This window comes from Barbatula barbatula (genome assembly GCF_947034865.1).
Source record: "Barbatula barbatula genome assembly, chromosome: 11".
NCBI classification, from domain to species: domain Eukaryota; kingdom Metazoa; phylum Chordata; class Actinopteri; order Cypriniformes; family Nemacheilidae; genus Barbatula; species Barbatula barbatula.
In genome coordinates, this window is record NC_136774.1 from 17679611 (window position 1) to 17697225 (window position 17615).

At 37.0% G+C, this 17615-nt stretch overlaps 3 protein-coding genes across 4 annotated transcripts in view; 1 reads left to right on the forward strand and 2 right to left on the reverse strand.

The window, feature by feature from the left end:
• The window catches only part of fcho1 (FCH and mu domain containing endocytic adaptor 1), a 36228-nt gene extending 35767 nt beyond the window's left edge, over positions 1 to 461 (reverse strand). The window contains exon 1 of one of the 2 annotated variants that reach the window (XM_079467602.1): positions 313 to 461. The gene's annotated coding sequence lies outside the window, so the exon portion shown is untranslated. The remainder of the gene's footprint in view (positions 1 to 312) is intronic. The other variant, XM_079467604.1, reaches the window with a different exon arrangement.
• A 161-nt stretch (positions 462 to 622) lies between these two features.
• znf692 (zinc finger protein 692) lies at positions 623 to 6175 on the reverse strand. The gene is made up of 11 exons (XM_079468552.1): positions 5924 to 6175; positions 5072 to 5262; positions 4715 to 4746; positions 4082 to 4582; positions 3923 to 4007; positions 3645 to 3755; positions 3525 to 3575; positions 3000 to 3078; positions 2034 to 2148; positions 1812 to 1911; positions 623 to 1547 (listed from the first exon to the last, which is right to left on the reverse strand). Exons 2-11 carry the CDS (start codon positions 5233 to 5235, stop codon positions 1262 to 1264), a joined length of 1524 nt encoding a protein of 507 aa, XP_079324678.1. The 5' UTR covers positions 5236 to 5262; positions 5924 to 6175; the 3' UTR covers positions 623 to 1261.
• A 508-nt stretch (positions 6176 to 6683) lies between these two features.
• On the forward strand, positions 6684 to 11171 carry lpxn (leupaxin). Its single transcript, XM_079468310.1, has 9 exons — positions 6684 to 6821; positions 7809 to 7933; positions 8068 to 8114; positions 8306 to 8405; positions 8943 to 9224; positions 9290 to 9463; positions 9657 to 9738; positions 9848 to 9996; positions 10626 to 11171. The coding sequence occupies exons 1-9, from the start codon at positions 6749 to 6751 to the stop codon at positions 10890 to 10892; spliced, it is 1299 nt and encodes a 432-aa protein (XP_079324436.1). The 5' UTR covers positions 6684 to 6748; the 3' UTR covers positions 10893 to 11171.
• Positions 11172 to 17615: the final 6444 nt, after the last annotated feature.

The following is a 17615-nucleotide window of genomic DNA, read 5'->3' on the forward strand; positions in this document are numbered from 1 at the left end:
TGTTGTAGAGACTTTCTTGGACAAAGCACCACGTTTAAAGTCTTTGTTCCAGACAAGGGAAATATATGCTGCACTGATGTGAAACGGCCCTAAATGTTGCTAAAAACTGCAGATACAGGTTTTTACTTCACAATGCTGACACGCTGAAACAGAGATGCTCCGCTGGGGAAAGCCTCCCCTGTCATTGTGGCATACTGTACAATTAACCACCCAGCGCTGAACACCTATTATGTTGCATTCCCAGGAAAAATGTTTCAACGCAATAAGTACAGAGTATTATTTTATAAACAGGAAGGTACCAAAGTTTGTTACCTGTTTGGGTATTAAATAAAAAAAACGTGGCTCATTTTCTTCGCTAGTAAGCTCCGGTTAGTTGTTCCGACCGTGCCGCGTTCAGTGTGTTACGGAGAGTAACACCGTTTAAACAAGCACTGGACGGTTTTCGAAACTCCCCGCCTACCTTTGCTTCTATTGGTTCACTCGTCTTGTCACTCTAGCGTCAGAGGAGAAAATCTGTGTTGGCATGGCAACTGTGTTTCCATCGGCGATATTTGAGCCAATGGGAGGGTGGTTCTATAAAACAGGCGACGCCCCCCTGTTATGGTCTAGCGTCATTGGATAAAGCGCTCGTCAGTCAAAACATGATCGTACAAAAGGCGGGAACTCTTCAGTTCAGTTATTGTAATGTATGCAAAATAATTGCATTTCAACATTCCGCTTTCCAAGTCACCACGAAGCAAATATCAAAAGTTACTTTTAACTTAAAAAAAGATAATTTGATCATATTTATAATAACAAAAAATAAAAACCATACCATTTGTATATTGTAAAATGTTGTGTATTTGTTATCAAAACGTCTTCACTGCAGTTTTTCAGATTTATGAACACCCAAAAGTAAACACAATCATTTTTGTATTAAATTGTACACACTATTTCTTACCATAAGATATAAAAAACTCAAGGCTATACTTCTAACGTTACTCACTACTAGTAATGTATAATGTCCATAATAAACTACACTAATGATAATCATTTAACAGTCTGACCTAAATATGCAAATTAAGGTCAGTTAACAGAAGCCCAGCCTCCGTCTGACAGCAACACATGACATTAATAACAACAAAAGCTCATCTGGATCATAAATAGCCATTGTATCAGCTTTTAAGCACTAGCAATATTTCATTTGTGACACTTTTAGGCTTGTGTTCCTAGGAGCAGGGATGCACAAACATACTTTTTTATAGACAAAACACCACAGATGTTATACTAGAGTGCTGTCATTCATGTAAGCAGCAGGGGAAGATCTGTGCTGTCCTGATGTCTGCGGGAGTGGGTCCGAGACAGAAGACACAGAAAAGCAGGTTTCCAGCGTGGGTGTACTATAGTCCGGGTGGCTCTTGCTGCGGTGAGCTGTGACATTGTCTCTTTTTTCAAAGCGACGGCCGCAGATCTCACACGGGAACTGGTAAGTGCTCTCAGCGTTGTGCTTACGCATGTGCCAGTTTAAAGAGGCTTTCTGCCGACAGGTAAATCCACACACCTCACACCTAAAATAGAGAGAGACTTTTTATAATGCTCAAGGTGGTTTGTAGTACTTTTCAGACTCTGAAAAGCAAAACGTGCTTTATAGTTTTGTTTGTAATATGCATCAGAGGCTCAGCAAACAAACTTTGGGAGGTATGTGCGCATGTCACCCGAGACAGACACGTTAAACAGCAGGACGTTGTGTAAAACATTAATAGAATGTTCATGCAAAAATAAGTAATGTAAGCTTGGGTATAAACAAAAGGTGTGTGTGGTGAAACCCATACTGCAGCGGTTTCTCTCCAGTGTGTATCCTCCGATGGATGATCAGGTTACTGCTGGTTCGAAAGGCCCGGGCACAGAACTCACAGATATAGTCTCTCTGGTCTTAAAGACACAAAGAACATGTACAAAGAACATTTATTTTCTAATATTATAACCTAAATGCCCCAAATGTTAAGAGACCTTAAAATAAACACTGGTTCTTTTCTGCCATTTTTAAAACTCACTGCTGTGCAGCTTCTCATGTTCTTTCAGATGCTTCTTAAAGTTGAACGACTTATTGCAGGTGGGGTGCGAGCAGGAGAATGTCTTCTGCTGGAGGTGCTGGTACTTGACGTGATGCTGCGAAGAGGAACAGTTTTTGAGATGTACTGGCTTCACTTAGCAGACATGTTTCCATTAAAACACTTTATGTTACAGTTTACACGCAAAGTATGTACTTTTTACTTTTAAACTTCCTATACACATATGAAAGGGACAGTTTACCCCAAAATAAGATTCTGTTATCATTTACTGATCCTCGAGTTGCTCCAAACCTGTATAAATTAATTTGTTCTGATGAACACAGAAAAAGATATTTGAAAGAACGCTTGTAATTTAAACAGAACAGGCCGCCATCGACTACGATAGTGGGAAACATTTCAATGGTAGTGAAAAGTGCTCGCAAACATTTTGCTTCACAACAATCTTCAAATATCTTGACAAAGAAACAGAACAAAATAAATTTATAAAGCAATTTTTTCGACTATTGTAGTCAAGAGTGGCCAAGACCTGTTTAGTTTCAAGCATTCTTCCAAATATCTTTCTCTGTGTTCATCAGAACAAAGAAATTTATTCAGATTTTGAACAACTCAAGGGTGAGTAAATGATGACAGAATTTTTTATTTTTGGGTAAACTGTCCCTGCATTCTTATTGTTATAAATCATTTGAAACTGTATTGATGTTGATGTCTCTCTACTGGCATGAGCAAAGCTAAAGTCCTGGGTTTAATTAATAGAGAACACACATATAAGGATTAAAAGTACAGCAATGTGTGTTTTGTCGGGTAAAAACATCTGCTCTTCTAAACTGTGTATGTTTTTGTACTGACAATGCAGTATAATACACAACACAGGCCTTTTCTTTTTAGGGTTGTTTAAGTCCACTGAAGATTAATGATTATGTCATGAATCCTGGTTGACTCAGCACTCACATTTAGATATTGCCGACTGGAGAAAATCTTATCGCAGCCCTCAAACTCGCAAGGCAAAATAACTTTCTGTGTTATTTTCCTGTAAGACAACAGTAACATGATAGAACAGTAAAGGGATAGTTCACCCAAAAATTTCAATTCTGTCATCATATACACACCCTCAGATTGTTCCAAATCTGTATAAATTTCTTTGTTCTGCAAAACATAAAAGGAAGAAATTTGGAAGAATGTCAATACCCAAACAGATCTCACCTGCACTCCTATGGCAGTAAATGGGGGATGACATGTGTTTGGTTACTGACATTCTTGCAAATATCTTCCTTTGTGTTTAGAAAAAACAAATAAATGTATACAGGTTTGAAACAACCTGAGGCTGGAGTAAATTATTACAGGATTTTCATTTTTGGGTGAACTATTCCTTTAAATATATTTATAATAAAGCCAAAGGCACCATATACATTTAAAAAATTATTGTATTATAACACAAAGACAATGAATTTATTTTGATATCCAGAGGGAACAAACCTTTTCTTCCTGCCACTGATCTGAGACATGTCATCTTTCATAGACTGTGGGCTAGAAATACATTTGGAGTTTAATTAATTGGAATTTGGTTGGAATAAATGTATGAAACGATGAGCTTACCTATTCTTTTTAAGAATTCCTGCTTTTCTGTTGGTGTTCTGCTTATCTCCAGCATCTTCTCTTCTCTGGGTCCCTCTTTTGGTTAAATTAAGCACTGCAGTTTCTTCAATGCTAGGTGACAGAACTCAACTACAGTAAAAATGTTCTTCTTTGGCTCATAATTTTCTGCTGAACTGACAATGTGTACCACAAAAACTGAAGAGAGCTAAACATTACGACTATTACATTTGTGAACAAGTTATTACAACTAAATAACAACATATGCAGATATTATGTACTTATGCTCTGAAAGGTGAAAGGCATCAGATTCATCATTTCCTCCCTCATGTACAGCATCCTGTTCAGTCTCAGTCAATGTAACATCTTAACACAAGATGGTAGTTAGTTCTTAAAAACAACAGCACTTTGAGTCAATTCTTAATTTTAATCTAAGTCACCTGCATTTTTGTTGTCTCCAGAAATCTCAGATCCTGCCTCATTTTTCTCTTCTGATTCATAGAAGGTAACGTCATGTTTACGTCCCTGTTGTTGTCGGGTTGTCACTTTAGTCAACTCTTGCCTTACAGTGATTGGCTCCACCAACGGCTCTCTGCCCCGTCTGAGCCTCTTGGGACTTGCAGGGGTTACTTCTCCTTTGTTATTTTTAGATTTTTTTCTTTCAATAGGAGACCACGAAAAATGATGGCCACCATCACAAGTGTATTTGAGACACATGTCCGCCTCAGATAAGTAGCCAGAGTCCTCGGACTCACATTGCACAACTGTTCTTCCAGTTTCATGGATACTTTTATTTTGCTCTGGTTGTTTTGTAAAAGTCGTAGACTGCAGTACAGGCAGAAGGGGGCATTTCTGTCCATGGTTGTGGACCAACAGAATAAGGTCCCGCAAAGATTCTGTGGTTGTTGACAGACTATTTTTGGCATCTGTTTTCTCCTTACCTAAAAAAAAGGCACAGCCAAAACCTTAAGGGGGTGGATAATCAAAAACCTGAAAACATTATTTAGTTTATTCAAAGAACATTAAAACATTTTAAAAATAAATTATTTAAACACCCACAATCTTAGGTTTACCTGAGCACTTGATACAAATTCTGGAATAGAAGCTGCAAAACAGAGCGCAACAGTTGCCGCCAGTTAGACATTCACACCACTATTAGCCAACTGAATGTTTTTAAGCACATTAACCATCATCTTTGTTTTCTGTCTGCATTCCCTCTAAACCTCACTCATAATTCCTGTCGTTCCCTTTATGATCTGGAACTGGATCAGAACAAATGGAAAGATTTAGATCTCCGCTTTAAAGCCAGAATCAACAACTGCAGATGCAATTCTGCATTTTGCATTACCCAGCCAATAAACTGTCATCTAGTGGGTATTTGGGTAACAATGATCCACATCTTTCTGTATAATTGGATGATCGTATTATACCTGTCTAGGAGATGCTGGGCGAGCTCTGAGTGAAGAGTGAAGCCCAGTTCATCTTTGAGCTGACCCCAGCTCTGCAGGCACGAGCCCAGACGCACGCGCGATTTACTCCTGCGTGCGTCCAGTTCCCTGCGCCGCTGACTGCGCAGAGCATTTGTAGAAGTCATCGCAGTGACAGCTGGCAATCAAACAACCTGGTAAGTGAAAAGATGGTATGAGAGTTTAGGTATGCAGCAACAAAAGAAATAAGGATAAATAAAGTTATTCAGCATTATAAATCTTATAAAGCCTGGTCTGCTGTGGCAAGATATATACCACATTTAAATGATCATTTATGTATTTAGCAGATGCTTTTATCCGAAGCGATTACTGTAATAATACCAATAAAAAAGATATATATGTTGTAAACAGCGGATACAGTAAGAAGTACATAGCTACTGTTGGACCTGATCTAAAGGGTCTATTTCATTTAGAATTCTGCCATCATGTCATTTCAAACCCGAATAGGTTCTTTATTCCGCAAAACAGAAAAGAAGATATTTAGAAGAATGTTGTAAAACTGGCCCCCATTCACTTGCCCTGGTTTTGTGTCCATACAGTAGACGTGAATGTGGGCCAATGCTGTTCGGTAAACCTTCTTCAAAAATTCTACTTTTTTGTTCAGCAGAAGAAATAAAGTAATAAAGGTTTGAAATGACAAGGAGGTGAGTAAATTATGACAGAATTTTCCTTTTTGGGTTAACTAATGTAATGAAATATACGTAGTAAATAAGATTAATTAGCAAAAATAAGCATTTTATGCAATTCAATAGTAAGGTTACAGTTAACAGCATAAACCGGACAATAATTGCAGACCTTCATAATGATCCTGTGTGCTACTGTTCGCGGGGTCCACTCGCTGAAACTGTTGCCCTTTTAAGGAGGAGCCGCGCCAGTCAATCGATAAACTGTGCCCAAATATTAAGAATTAGGCTACGGGATGCGTTTAATCTAGAAGGAAATAAGAATAACGTCTGAAATCATCTGGCTTGAATGGATTTAGTACCAGAGAACATGCCAAGTAAAGCGAAAAATTCAAATCGGAAGTTTAGCTTCCCACAATGCATCACGGCAAAGCTAGGATATATGGGAAATGTAGTCTGAGAATAATCTTGCGTACATTGTATTTTACAGTGGCTTTTAATTTTTTCGAACATGTGACTTCAATTGAAAGCAAAAGACAACAAAATGGATGTTAGTTTAACAAATATCTTAGTTAGTTTATATTTGATATCGAATGCAATTCTCAATTATAAATGCTTTGTAGGCTATCTTGTATTCAAAATTGTTTAGAAAAATGAAAACATATTGTTTTAGGTTAAAAACACATTAAATGACAAATTATATTTTCTATGGTATTAAGTAGATCATGTGTATAAAAAGAAGCTGATTCTTATTACTAAATATACTTTATTTTGAATATTTAAAAACATTATTTGCTTTGTGATACAACTTTACTGATATGACCCCCCCCCCCCCCCCCAACTACAAATCTGCCAATAAAACCAGGAAAGTGTGCCAGAAGGCCATGATATAGACATAATGTATACAACAAGAACAGAAAACGGAAAGGAAGCAACATCAGTTTCACATGTGTTGGGCTGAGACCACAGCTGCATCTACACGGTCGCTCAGGCTCACATGCTTAGGAGGAACACACGGCACACACTTCTTGCCTCTCATCTCAATCTATCAACCAGCATGGATGAACTTGGTGAGTTGTTCAGTATTCTGTGTCATTCTAACACTAAATATGAAGTAAAATCTTCATTATAGCCTAAAGGCGTGACAGGTTTGTATCCGATAACTGAGACAGAGATTATTCTTGATCTTCCTTTACATTTCTGCTAAACAACTGGTATGTTTTTAAACTGACAAGTTACGCAAACAGGTGTGTGTGTGTGTGTGCGCGCATAATGTACTACTGTGAGAGATATTCACTGGCATACACTTTTATTTAATCTTATTTTATAAACTACATTTTTAAAACCAGAGAGACATGCCCCTTAACACGCCAGACTTTCAATGTGGCCAGTGCTTCACAACCGTCAGGATGTGACAGAATAATGGCAAACCAAAAGTGTTCAAGTGAAAAAAGTTCTGTTACTTCAGTACAACAGATGCAGGAAGTTTAATTTAAATATAAATTAGTTTGAAGTTTTATAAAAGTACATATGCATACATGCTACTTCGTTCTGCATAGAATTATTTATCCAGTTAAACAGATAGGGATAAATGTACTTTGCTTCCCTATTCAAAGCAATTTGCTGTTCTTGAGAAATTGGGCAGGGGCAAAAATGTAAAATGTATATGCTCCGTGTTCGATCAGATTTCATATTTAATAATACAGCTGAAATTGTGTTCATAAAAAATTGTTTGGCTATTAACTAAGTGGTACAGTACTGCACATGTATGCTTTCTTTAAAAAAAACATAGAGAGAGCTTGACCATTCGTATCTATATACAATAAAAAACATTTGTGTCAGAAAAAGTATGTGGCAACATTTGCAATGCACGTATTTATTTTTGATGTTCTGTATTCATATCCGTTGTGATGATAGACTCACTCGCCTTTTCACTTCCTCAGGAAATGACATTGATTGCTGTAATGGCTTCTCATTGCAATACTCCCACACTGATTGCTTCAGTACAATATTTTTTCAATAGGTGAATTCAGGAGTGTGATGTGTGTTTTTTACAGACATGCTTTTAGAAGAGTTGGCCAGCAACTCCTCACAAACTGCAACTGGGCCTAAAACTATATCACCCAAAACTCTCATGACGGGAGCTTCAGTTAAAATGGACAACACAGCTAAGCATGAATCGGTAGTTAACACACAGTATCAGACCAATTGATTTCTGTTTTCATTTCTGCTGTAAAGCATTTAAGTTTTTAACTGTCTCTATAAAAAAGAAAACATATCCAAATCCATTGTAATGCTGTTGTCTCTTTATTACAGACTGATTCCTCTGGACCAGCAACAACCTATTACAATCATACATACAGGTATTGACGCCTGCAAATGCAGCCTAAAGTCTGTCCCCGGTTGAGAACTAATGTGGAACATAAACATTTGGAGTTTCAGATCCGCTGAAACTAAATTTTGGCATGCATGCCGTGGTTTGCAACGTTTGCAAATTAAGAATATAACGTTCCATAATGTACTCTGTTCACTAAATATAAGAATCTCTTTCTAGTGTGCTTCCAACGCCTGTGGAGGCAGAAGTGATGAGTCCCACCACGGCCACACGAGAGTTAGACTCCATCATGAATGAACTTTTGGGTTTAGATCTTGGGGTAGGTAAATAGTTATTATAGTTTTGATTTTAGTTTTATTTATTTTTATTCATATTTTAAATTAGCTTTTATTTTTTTATGTTTGTTTTTGTAATAAGCTTTTGTCATTTTATAATTTCTTGATTTATTTTTAATGTTGCTATATAAGATTCGTACATTTTTATTTTATTTTATTTTATTATTATATTTTTACTGCTTTAAACTTCAGTTTATTTTTGAGGCAATATTTCAAGTTTTACTTGAGTTAAGTTTTTCAGATCCTTTTTAGGTCAAAATTTGATTTGATTTCAATGAACAGGAACGTTTTCTAAGTTTTAAGTTTAGTAAACTAAAATAACCTCGATCTAAGGTTGCTGACCTTTCTGCCCCAGCTTAATCAATTTTTATGTTAATGTAGTTAACAAGTAGCAACAGTAGAGGGCAGCATAGGCACATAAGCGTTTAGAAAAAAATCTTAAGTCTTACATAAAGTCAAGCTAATATACTTGCATTTGTTATGTCACAACAAAAAAAGCCCAAATCTGTTTTATTTTGTAGCTTCCGGAAAGAGCACCCACATCAAACCCCCCTCCAATAGCTCGCAAGTCGATAAAGGACAGAAATCCAGTGGCAACTACACAATGTAATAGTGAAAAACCGCCAGAGGAAAATACAGAAGCTAAGAAACAACAGCATCCACCTCTGTCTGAAAAAATACCTAAGAGTGTGGATGCCATAGACGACTTGCTGGGCTCTCTCAGCTCAGACATGGAGAAGATGGGTGTCCACACAGCTGGCAAAGGCCAATGCGCTTCCTGTGGCAAGATCATCGCAGGAAAGGTACAATAAAAAAACATAGAGACTGATGTTGTCCCTTATTTACAATGTGTATCTACCTTATGCAGATGATCACAGCTCTGGGTCAGGTGTGGCATCCAGAACACTTCGTGTGTATGGTGTGCAGGGCAGAGGTTGGCACGTGTGGTTTCTTCGAGAGAGATGGCAAACCATACTGTGAGAAAGACTACCAAAACCTCTTCGCCCCTCGCTGTGGCTACTGCAAGGGTCCTATCATTCAGGTGATCTGTCTCTAACCACACTCTAAAGCTTGCATTTCTTTTGTTTTAATATGGAGCCCATGTGTCCTTTTATACTTATTCAACTTTTATTTTATTTTATACCCAAATAATAACTAAATATATAGGAAAGATGTTGCATTTTCAACAGATATTGATTCATTAAAGCAATTAACATTATATTTGTTTTGCTCAGAACATTTTAACAGCGTTGGATCAAACCTGGCACCCAGAACATTTCTTCTGCTCCCACTGTGGAGATCTTTTTGGACCTGAAGGTAAGACATCTACTGTAGCTGGGCGTAAAGGTTTATCCCAATACCCCACTCATGCTTCTTTTTTAAAAACTGTGGTTGTCATTTCAGCATTTGTAATTTGTCTTGCCAGGGTTTATGGAAAAAGATGGTAAACCATATTGCCCCAGGGATTTCTACCGCCTATTTGCACCCAAATGCTCTGGTTGTGGAGAACCAGTGAAGGAGAACTATCTGTCTGCAGCCAATGGAACCTGGCACCCCGACTGCTTTGTCTGTGCGGTGAGTGAGTTAGTGAGGTGGAAGACTGGAATGCAATACAATCATTCACTGCTTATAAATAAGGAATTTGGAGTCAGTCAGTCTGTTTTATTGTGGTGAGCTTCAAAGGTGAATTATTAACATTCTAGAAGTGAAATTTATATTCTTTTTAATTTAAATGTTGCTTTAATATCCATCTTTCTTATTCGGACTCCTGTCTTTATCCAGAAGAAAAAAAAATACTATTGTGTTTGTCGTTTCAACTTTCATCAAATTCATTAAGTTAACTAATATTTTTAAGTTGAACCAGGTAATTTATTTTTCAACAAAGAGTTTTTTACTCTGTAGCTAAGAAAAGTTAACAAAGGTCTCATATTACTTTTCATATGAATAGCTTTTGAGATGTTTCTAAAATTCTTTATTTTAACAAGAAAAACAAAGAAAAAAATAGGAATGAGACAAAATATGTTGATTATTTGGTCTTTGAAAATGTTGAAGATAAATGTTTATGACATTGTTCATAAACTGCAGACTTGATTCAATTCTGTGTTTCTGTCATGTTTCTAATCTCATTGCAGTATGAACAATTAAGACATTTTGAAGTTCCCTAATGGGTTTTTTTCTGTCTTGGGTCTCTTCTTTTTCTCCAGGACTGTTTGAAGCCATTTGAAGGTGGTTGTTTTCTCGAGATGGATGGCCGACCGCTCTGTTCTCAGCATTATCACTCTAGACAGGGGACTTTGTGTGGGACCTGCGGAGAACCCATCACTGGCCGATGCATTGCTGCTCTCGATCGCAAGTTTCACCCTGAGCACTTCCTGTGTGCGTTCTGCCTTCGACAGCTTAGTCAGGGTGTGTTTAAAGAGCAGGGAGGGAAGCCGTACTGTTCGGTATGTCACACAAAACTCTTTCTGTAAAATCCTGCAAGCATCCTCTGAACGTAAAGTAAAAAGTAAGTGTTATTCAAAGTTTGTTCTATCTGCTTTATTTAAAAAATGAAGGCTTTCAAAATATTTTTTAATGATCATGCCATAAAGTTTAAACTGCACTCAGGAAAAACTATTGTTTTATGATGTAAACTATTTAATGATGTACAAAACCATTATTTTATTTAATTATCAACTCAACTGTTGATAGTCAATGTTTTACCAAAACAAGTCAAATGTGCAACGGTTCTAAATAAAGATTGAACAACAGTGCTATGCTTCCTATAACATCTTTGTTTGTCTCAGTTCTGCTTGATCACATAATTAAATATTGACTGTGACTTCAATTGTGTGCTTAGGTGAATACCATATCATAATAAAATAAACAGACATAATTGCAGTCCATGAGGAGGTGGTTGGGTTTGTGATTACATAAGGGTTGGAAGACACAAGATTCTAATTGACTTAATACCATCTGTGTTTTCATAACCACTGCATTACAATGACACCAGGGAAATGTTTTCCATAAACATTTAAAAGGGTTAAAATAACACCAGATATTATTTTAAATTTTATAAAATACATAAATACTACAGACGCAAGGCAATATTGTTCATGTCAATGAGGTGACAGCCCATATAAACTGCATTATAGTTGACTTGACAGAACATACAGTACATATACATATTAGCTTTGTATACTGTGCTAGGCTTTAATAGACTAGTTTGATGCACTTATGTATTTTGTTGCCTATGTTGTTATAAATGCTTCTAATGTTTCCTTATCTGTAAGTAGCTTTGGATTAAAGTGTCTGCTAAATGACTAAATGTAAATGTAAATGTATATACTGTATATGCATACATACTTAACAGTATATAAACAAGCACTTGTTTTTAGAAAATACATCTTCAATATAAAATTAAAAATTGTATTTTTTCAAATATATATATATATATATATATATTTATATATATATACCCTCAATATATTATTTGCCATTTTGTTAAATGTACAGTACATTTATTGTTTGAAGGACATTTCAAAATTTTAACTGGAGAACAAAAAACTTTATATACAGTACATATGCTTTCTTTACAATGTTGCTAAAAGTACATTTACTCTTTTAAAGGATGCATAATACATTACCTCAAGAACAGGACATTGCTCAAGATTTTTTAGTTCAATGCACTTACTCAGTTTAGCCAGGCAGTAACTTAAGGATGAGCGTTCTCATCTTCAAAGAATGCTCTCTGATGTTCTGCTAAGAGATGACAGCTGCTTTCTGGGAGGAGGGGTCAAAGATCAAGATGTTTATCACGCCACGAACAGTCACAAACCAGGGAAACCTCCCACAGCGTGTGGACAAACACGAACATGCTGTGAACTTAAGATTTTAACGTGTTGTTTGGATCCAACTGCTACTTACCATAAATGGTATGGATTGAGCAACAATACTTTGTCTATGCCAAAGTGACATAAAGTAAAGCACATTGAGTGGATCGTACCCTCATTATAGAGTTCAAGAGAGAGAGAGAGATCATTGGGAGGAACAGGGAAAAGAAAGAGGAACGTGCTGAAGAGAGAAGTGTGGGTGTGATGTAAGGTTTGAGATTATAAATCAAGTTGTCATCACTACATGAGAACTTTCACTTCCTGCTTCTGCAGGCGGGTTAAAATAAGTTGCTGTCAAAAAACACAACAAAAATTGTTTTCTTTTTAAAAAGCTTCTCTTTTCGTTCACTTTCTCTTTCATTTACTGTCCCTTTGCTCAAATAACTGCTAATCTTTCTCTAATATAGAGCTTCCTGAATGGGGTTTCTGTGTGGAACCACACTGTATGCAACCTGAATTTGGATCCAGACATGCTGGTTGCTTACATGCCCAAATTAAAAGAACTCATTTCTAAATCTCTATGACATTTTGTTTCCTATGGGTTCTTTAATCACTTTAGATTTTTCATTCATTTTATGGTTGAGAATCACAAAGTTTTATCTCTTAGAAAGTTACAAAATACTTGAGATGAGGAATCATTCATGTCCACAACACAAATATCAAAGGAAAAATAATGCTCGGAGGTTTAATATTTAGATATAGGGATAGTTTGCCCAAAAATGAAAATGTTCTCATCATTTACTCACCCTCTTGACATTTTAAACCTGGGAGATATTCTGAAAAATGTTGGTAACCAAAAACCGTGGGTCCCCATTGCCTTGCATTGATTTTGTGCTCATACAATAGTCAAAATATCTTCTTTTGTGTTCTGCAGAGGAAAAAAGTCATACAGGTTTTAAAAAGAGGGGGTTGAGTAAATGATGACAGAATTTCCATTTTTGTGTGAACTATCCCTTGCAACAGCACTTATGCTTGCAATAGCATGCACCAAACTGAGCCAGACCAAAGCGTACATCCATCTTGTGGGTGTAAACTTCACTGATATGAGAGAATTATAGGGGGGCAATGGTGTTGAGTGCACACTTGTAAAGGCACAGGGAACGAAACAGGATTGTTCAACCTTGTTAAAACGGCAGGAATAAAAGGCCTGTGAGTAAGTGCTGGTGTGGCGGGAATCAAGTGACATTTACAGCTATGGAGCTGGAGGAAGCCGCTGGGTGAACTGGTCCGTGGATGCTATAGGGAAAATAGAGAGGGGTGAGCAAGTCATTGCAGAGTCAGTCTGAAACCCTAGCCTCACCTGAACCAGACCGTGGCTTCTCTGTCACCCCACCGATCCACAAAGCAACAGCACGGGTCACAAAGCGCTATAAATACCAACCTGGAAACACTGAGACTAGACTTAAAATGAAGCCAGTAAGTGTCCTGTATGACAGACAAGCCGCTGAGTGTGTAAACTCAACGAACAAAACCGCATTCAGAGGGCCCCTGCTTGCCTTAAAGGGCCTGTAAGACGAATGTGGAGCGCTGGATGCCAAAATGATTAACTATATACGATATTTAATGAAACCAACGAAGTAAAAAGTAACATAATCTATTTATGGAGCGAACGTGAAATGCTGAAGTGTCAACAGAGCTAGGTTTTATTGATTTATTTGCTATGTACATATTCCATCACCGGGGAAACACATTGTAACATTTATTCTTATATAAACCAGATGGCTGCCAGTGTGTAGTTAGATGTTAGAGAAATGACGCAGAAGCTTAATTCGGAAATGTGATGTCATTTTTATGAAATCCTTTCTGACAAATGATTTTGTTTAGTCTAAATTATCTGCATACAAAGTAATGAAAGTGAAGATAATAATTGTGTATTATTGTATAATGTATAATTAATGGAAATTATTCTATAACCATACCATACAATATTGGCCCCCCATTGAATTTCATTGTATGGACATAAAACCACTTTCTCAAAAATCTTCTTTTGTGTTCCACACCGTTAGATGTCACAAAATTTCATACACTGGACCTTTAAAGTGTCCAAAATTACAATTAAAATGCTACTTTAAATATTTAGATTAAAGGTTGTAAAGCTTTACAATATATAAATTCAAGTCATAGGTCTGTGTGATAAAGCAACGGCCCTGAAGTCAACGTCATTTTTGAACGAACACAAGAAGTGACAACTTCAAAACTTTCTAATTGCTTCCTGGTGACACAGGGTCCATATATTAATTAGACAAGCTCATTCACAGAAGGAGGAAAAGGGTAGGGGAGCATTGCCCCCTTCACCTATATTTGCTTTGGCCTACAGCCAACCTAGCACAGGTATCACACCAGATTGATGACTGGCTACTCTGTACCGAAGGCTTCCTGTAGCGATTAACCGAGTCTCCTGGTGCCAGGCGACTCGTTTTTTTACTTTATCACTTGATCTGTGGTTTCACGCTCTCTTTCCTTCAGCTTTGGCCTCTCTCATTCCCTATCCCATGTACTTGGGGACTCATGGTTTAAATACCAATGTTCTGAACTGTTGTGACCTCTTCTTTTTCTTCTGTATGATTCTGAAAAGCATTTGTATTTGATTTTATGCTTTATTTTAGATAACATGTTAGTTTGTGCCAACTGGAGTTTGAATCCAACTTTTAAAGAAACAGATTAGGTTTATGCTGGTTAAACTTAGTGTTTATCTTTCACCCTTTTTGTCACTCAAAAGGGTTTTTATCAAAATATAAATGCATTTTTTATTTTTGTTAAACAAAAATGAATGCTAATGACTATCAATATTCAATATTAAAAAATGTATAATAACAATAGATTTTGATTTAACCAACGCATCTCCTTATATCCAACAAAAAAATTACCAACTCCCTTTTAAAAAACGAAACAGTGCATGATGCCCTGGTCACCGACAGAACCCCCCAAAAAAAGTTACTGTACAGACAACAGCACCTGGAGGCAACCTGGAGGAGCTTCAAATCAACCTCAAACCGCAATCCTCCCACACTTCAAATCCTCCTCTCTCTTCTTATTTCGCTCTCATCTGATACTCCTCCCACTCCCTGATCTTGAAAGTGTAAAGGCTGAGAAAGACGAGCTCTCCAGGGCAATGCTTCATCGGTGTTGATGGGAAAAGAAACGTTGACATTTGTCATCTGCAGGATCTGACTCCACAAAGTCCACAAAGAAAGTTTATGCAAAGTTATAGCATCCAATTGTACTGATTTGGCTTTTTCCACAAACTACACTTGAAAAGACGGATCCACCTCACAAACTACATTTAAGATTAAAGCTATATTATTGAGATATACATTTTTGAAAAATGGTTAGCCACATGAGAACTTGTTTGATGGGCCTGTGTGCGCTAAGTTTTGAGGCAAGTGGTTTGCTAAGTGATAAATCACAGGCTCTGTCAGGGGAGACTTGGCCTGGGGGTCTGTCTGGCCTCTGCCATGGAAAACTTTGAGAGCCACTCTTACACACATGATGTTAAATGAATGTATATAAACACCCACACCATCCGAAGCCATTCATGTGAAAAATAGAAGAATCTGCTCCTATCTAATCTAATTAACCATATCCGGAATCCCCACAACTAATTCTTGAAGACCCCAGCTGACTCTGAACACTGACTGGAGGGTACAACTGCTCTTTTGTTTTGATAGCTCTTTGTTCAATACAAAAATCCAAACTTGAACACGAAATATAATTTTTTAAATATAACATATAGTTATCCAATCTTTAATATTAAAAAAAATGTGATTTTGTTTTATCAACACTATTTCTTCTAATTCGATATTTCTTCTAATTCGATCCTCACACTTTGACATGTTCAAGGACACCGTTTTCTTGGACATTGGAAACGTTTATTCCCTGCATCAAACACGGTTCTTTGTTTTATCAGCATATCACATATCTTCCAACGGAGCCAGGATAAACAGGAAAGCCAGGATTATTGCAATTTTTCATCTCCGTCTTGCCTCTTCAGGGTTGGCATGCGGTGGTCAGGCTATGAAATTGTTTCCACTTAATAACAGTTTGAAAAAAAGTTGAAGCTCAAGGGGGATTACTTCTCCAATTATCTACATCATGGCTTATTTACTGTCTGAGTCCCGCATCTTGAAAACAGAAGTTGTGTCTCTGCAAGCACAACTGTATGACAGCAAAATGAGAGAACACATTGAAGCATTTGACCCGACGTCTGACATAAAAAAAGAAGAAAAATAAGCATAAGAAAACGGTTTGGTCTGTTCGGTTCTTTGTGTGGACATGATATTAAAGCTTTTAATTTAAAAGTACTGTATATGGCATTCTTTGCCATTCCATTATATACTGTATAAATGCAAATATACATTTTGCAATATAAATGCAACAATGTACAGTAAACAATGTCTTAATATTACAATAAAAAAATATTATTCACCACCATCAATGAGATGAATTATTAGTAGTAACAATATTTACCTAATTTATTATGCCCAATATCACTTAATCATTTTGAATATCTACCCATTACTGAAATACACAATAAGGCGACATTCTTTAAATTCTTTCTTTTTCCAAGATAAAAGTTTATTTAACTTAACAACGATACGTGACGGTTAATTAGATATGGTCTCATTCTGAATGCGGGAGACAGATAGCATCTTCAGCACCTGCACGCATCTCACCACGTATGCATCATTTAAACCCGACACGTATGATAAGAGATGATGATGATGCATCAATCGACTGTAGCTTTTCCTTAGAATAAAACAGAAACAAATAAAGGGTTTCATAACATGCCATGTGGATGAATCTGTGTTTGACAGGAGAATGGAACAAGGAGATGTATCATCAAGGCCAAATGTTATTTGTTATGTCTGAGCACACTGTGCTCATCTCTTTCAAATCAAATGATACAGAGCTCTTTCGCATAAATTGAGGGAAACGGCGATATCATGGAAAACGTCTAGATGATGTGGAACTCGACACCCATAAATCTGCAACTTTCTGGGATTGATTCAACAGGGATCAGCATCTTATCGAAACAAATCTGTCTGAGCGCAGCCATCGTGGTCATTAATCAAAGACCTGTCTGCTTGTGGGCCATGCTGTGTTTTTTACCCCCTGTTGAGGGGTGGGTTTTAGGCAAACAGAGTACATCACCTTTAAAACAAATCCATCCAGGGTTTGGTGGGGGTCTGGCGCACTTGAGCACAGTTAAAGCTTGACTTGCATGAACGCCTATTAAAACTGACAAAACCATGAACATGGATCTTACAGGTTTTGGTAAAAACCTGGATTTAAAGTTGGCTGTCACAATTGTACAGATGTTGG

What these genes read in the sequence shown, in the direction of transcription:
- znf692 (XM_079468552.1), bottom strand. Translation starts at nt 5,235, where the DNA reads ATGACTTCTACAAATGCTCTGCGCAGTCAGCGGCGCAGGGAACTGGAC. An exon ending in GGAATTCTTAAAAAGAATAG is followed by an intron (nt 3,576 to 3,644) that starts GTAAGCTCATCG and finishes ATGTATTTCTAG; the next exon opens with CCCACAGTCTATGAAAGATG. An exon ending in ACATGAGAAGCTGCACAGCA is followed by an intron (nt 1,912 to 2,033) that starts GTGAGTTTTAAA and finishes TGTGTCTTTAAG; the next exon opens with ACCAGAGAGACTATATCTGT.
- lpxn (XM_079468310.1), top strand. Translation starts at nt 6,749, where the DNA reads ATGCTTAGGAGGAACACACGGCACACACTTCTTGCCTCTCATCTCAAT. An exon ending in TATTACAATCATACATACAG is followed by an intron (nt 8,115 to 8,305) that starts GTATTGACGCCT and finishes ATCTCTTTCTAG; the next exon opens with TGTGCTTCCAACGCCTGTGG. An exon ending in GCAAGGGTCCTATCATTCAG is followed by an intron (nt 9,464 to 9,656) that starts GTGATCTGTCTC and finishes TGTTTTGCTCAG; the next exon opens with AACATTTTAACAGCGTTGGA.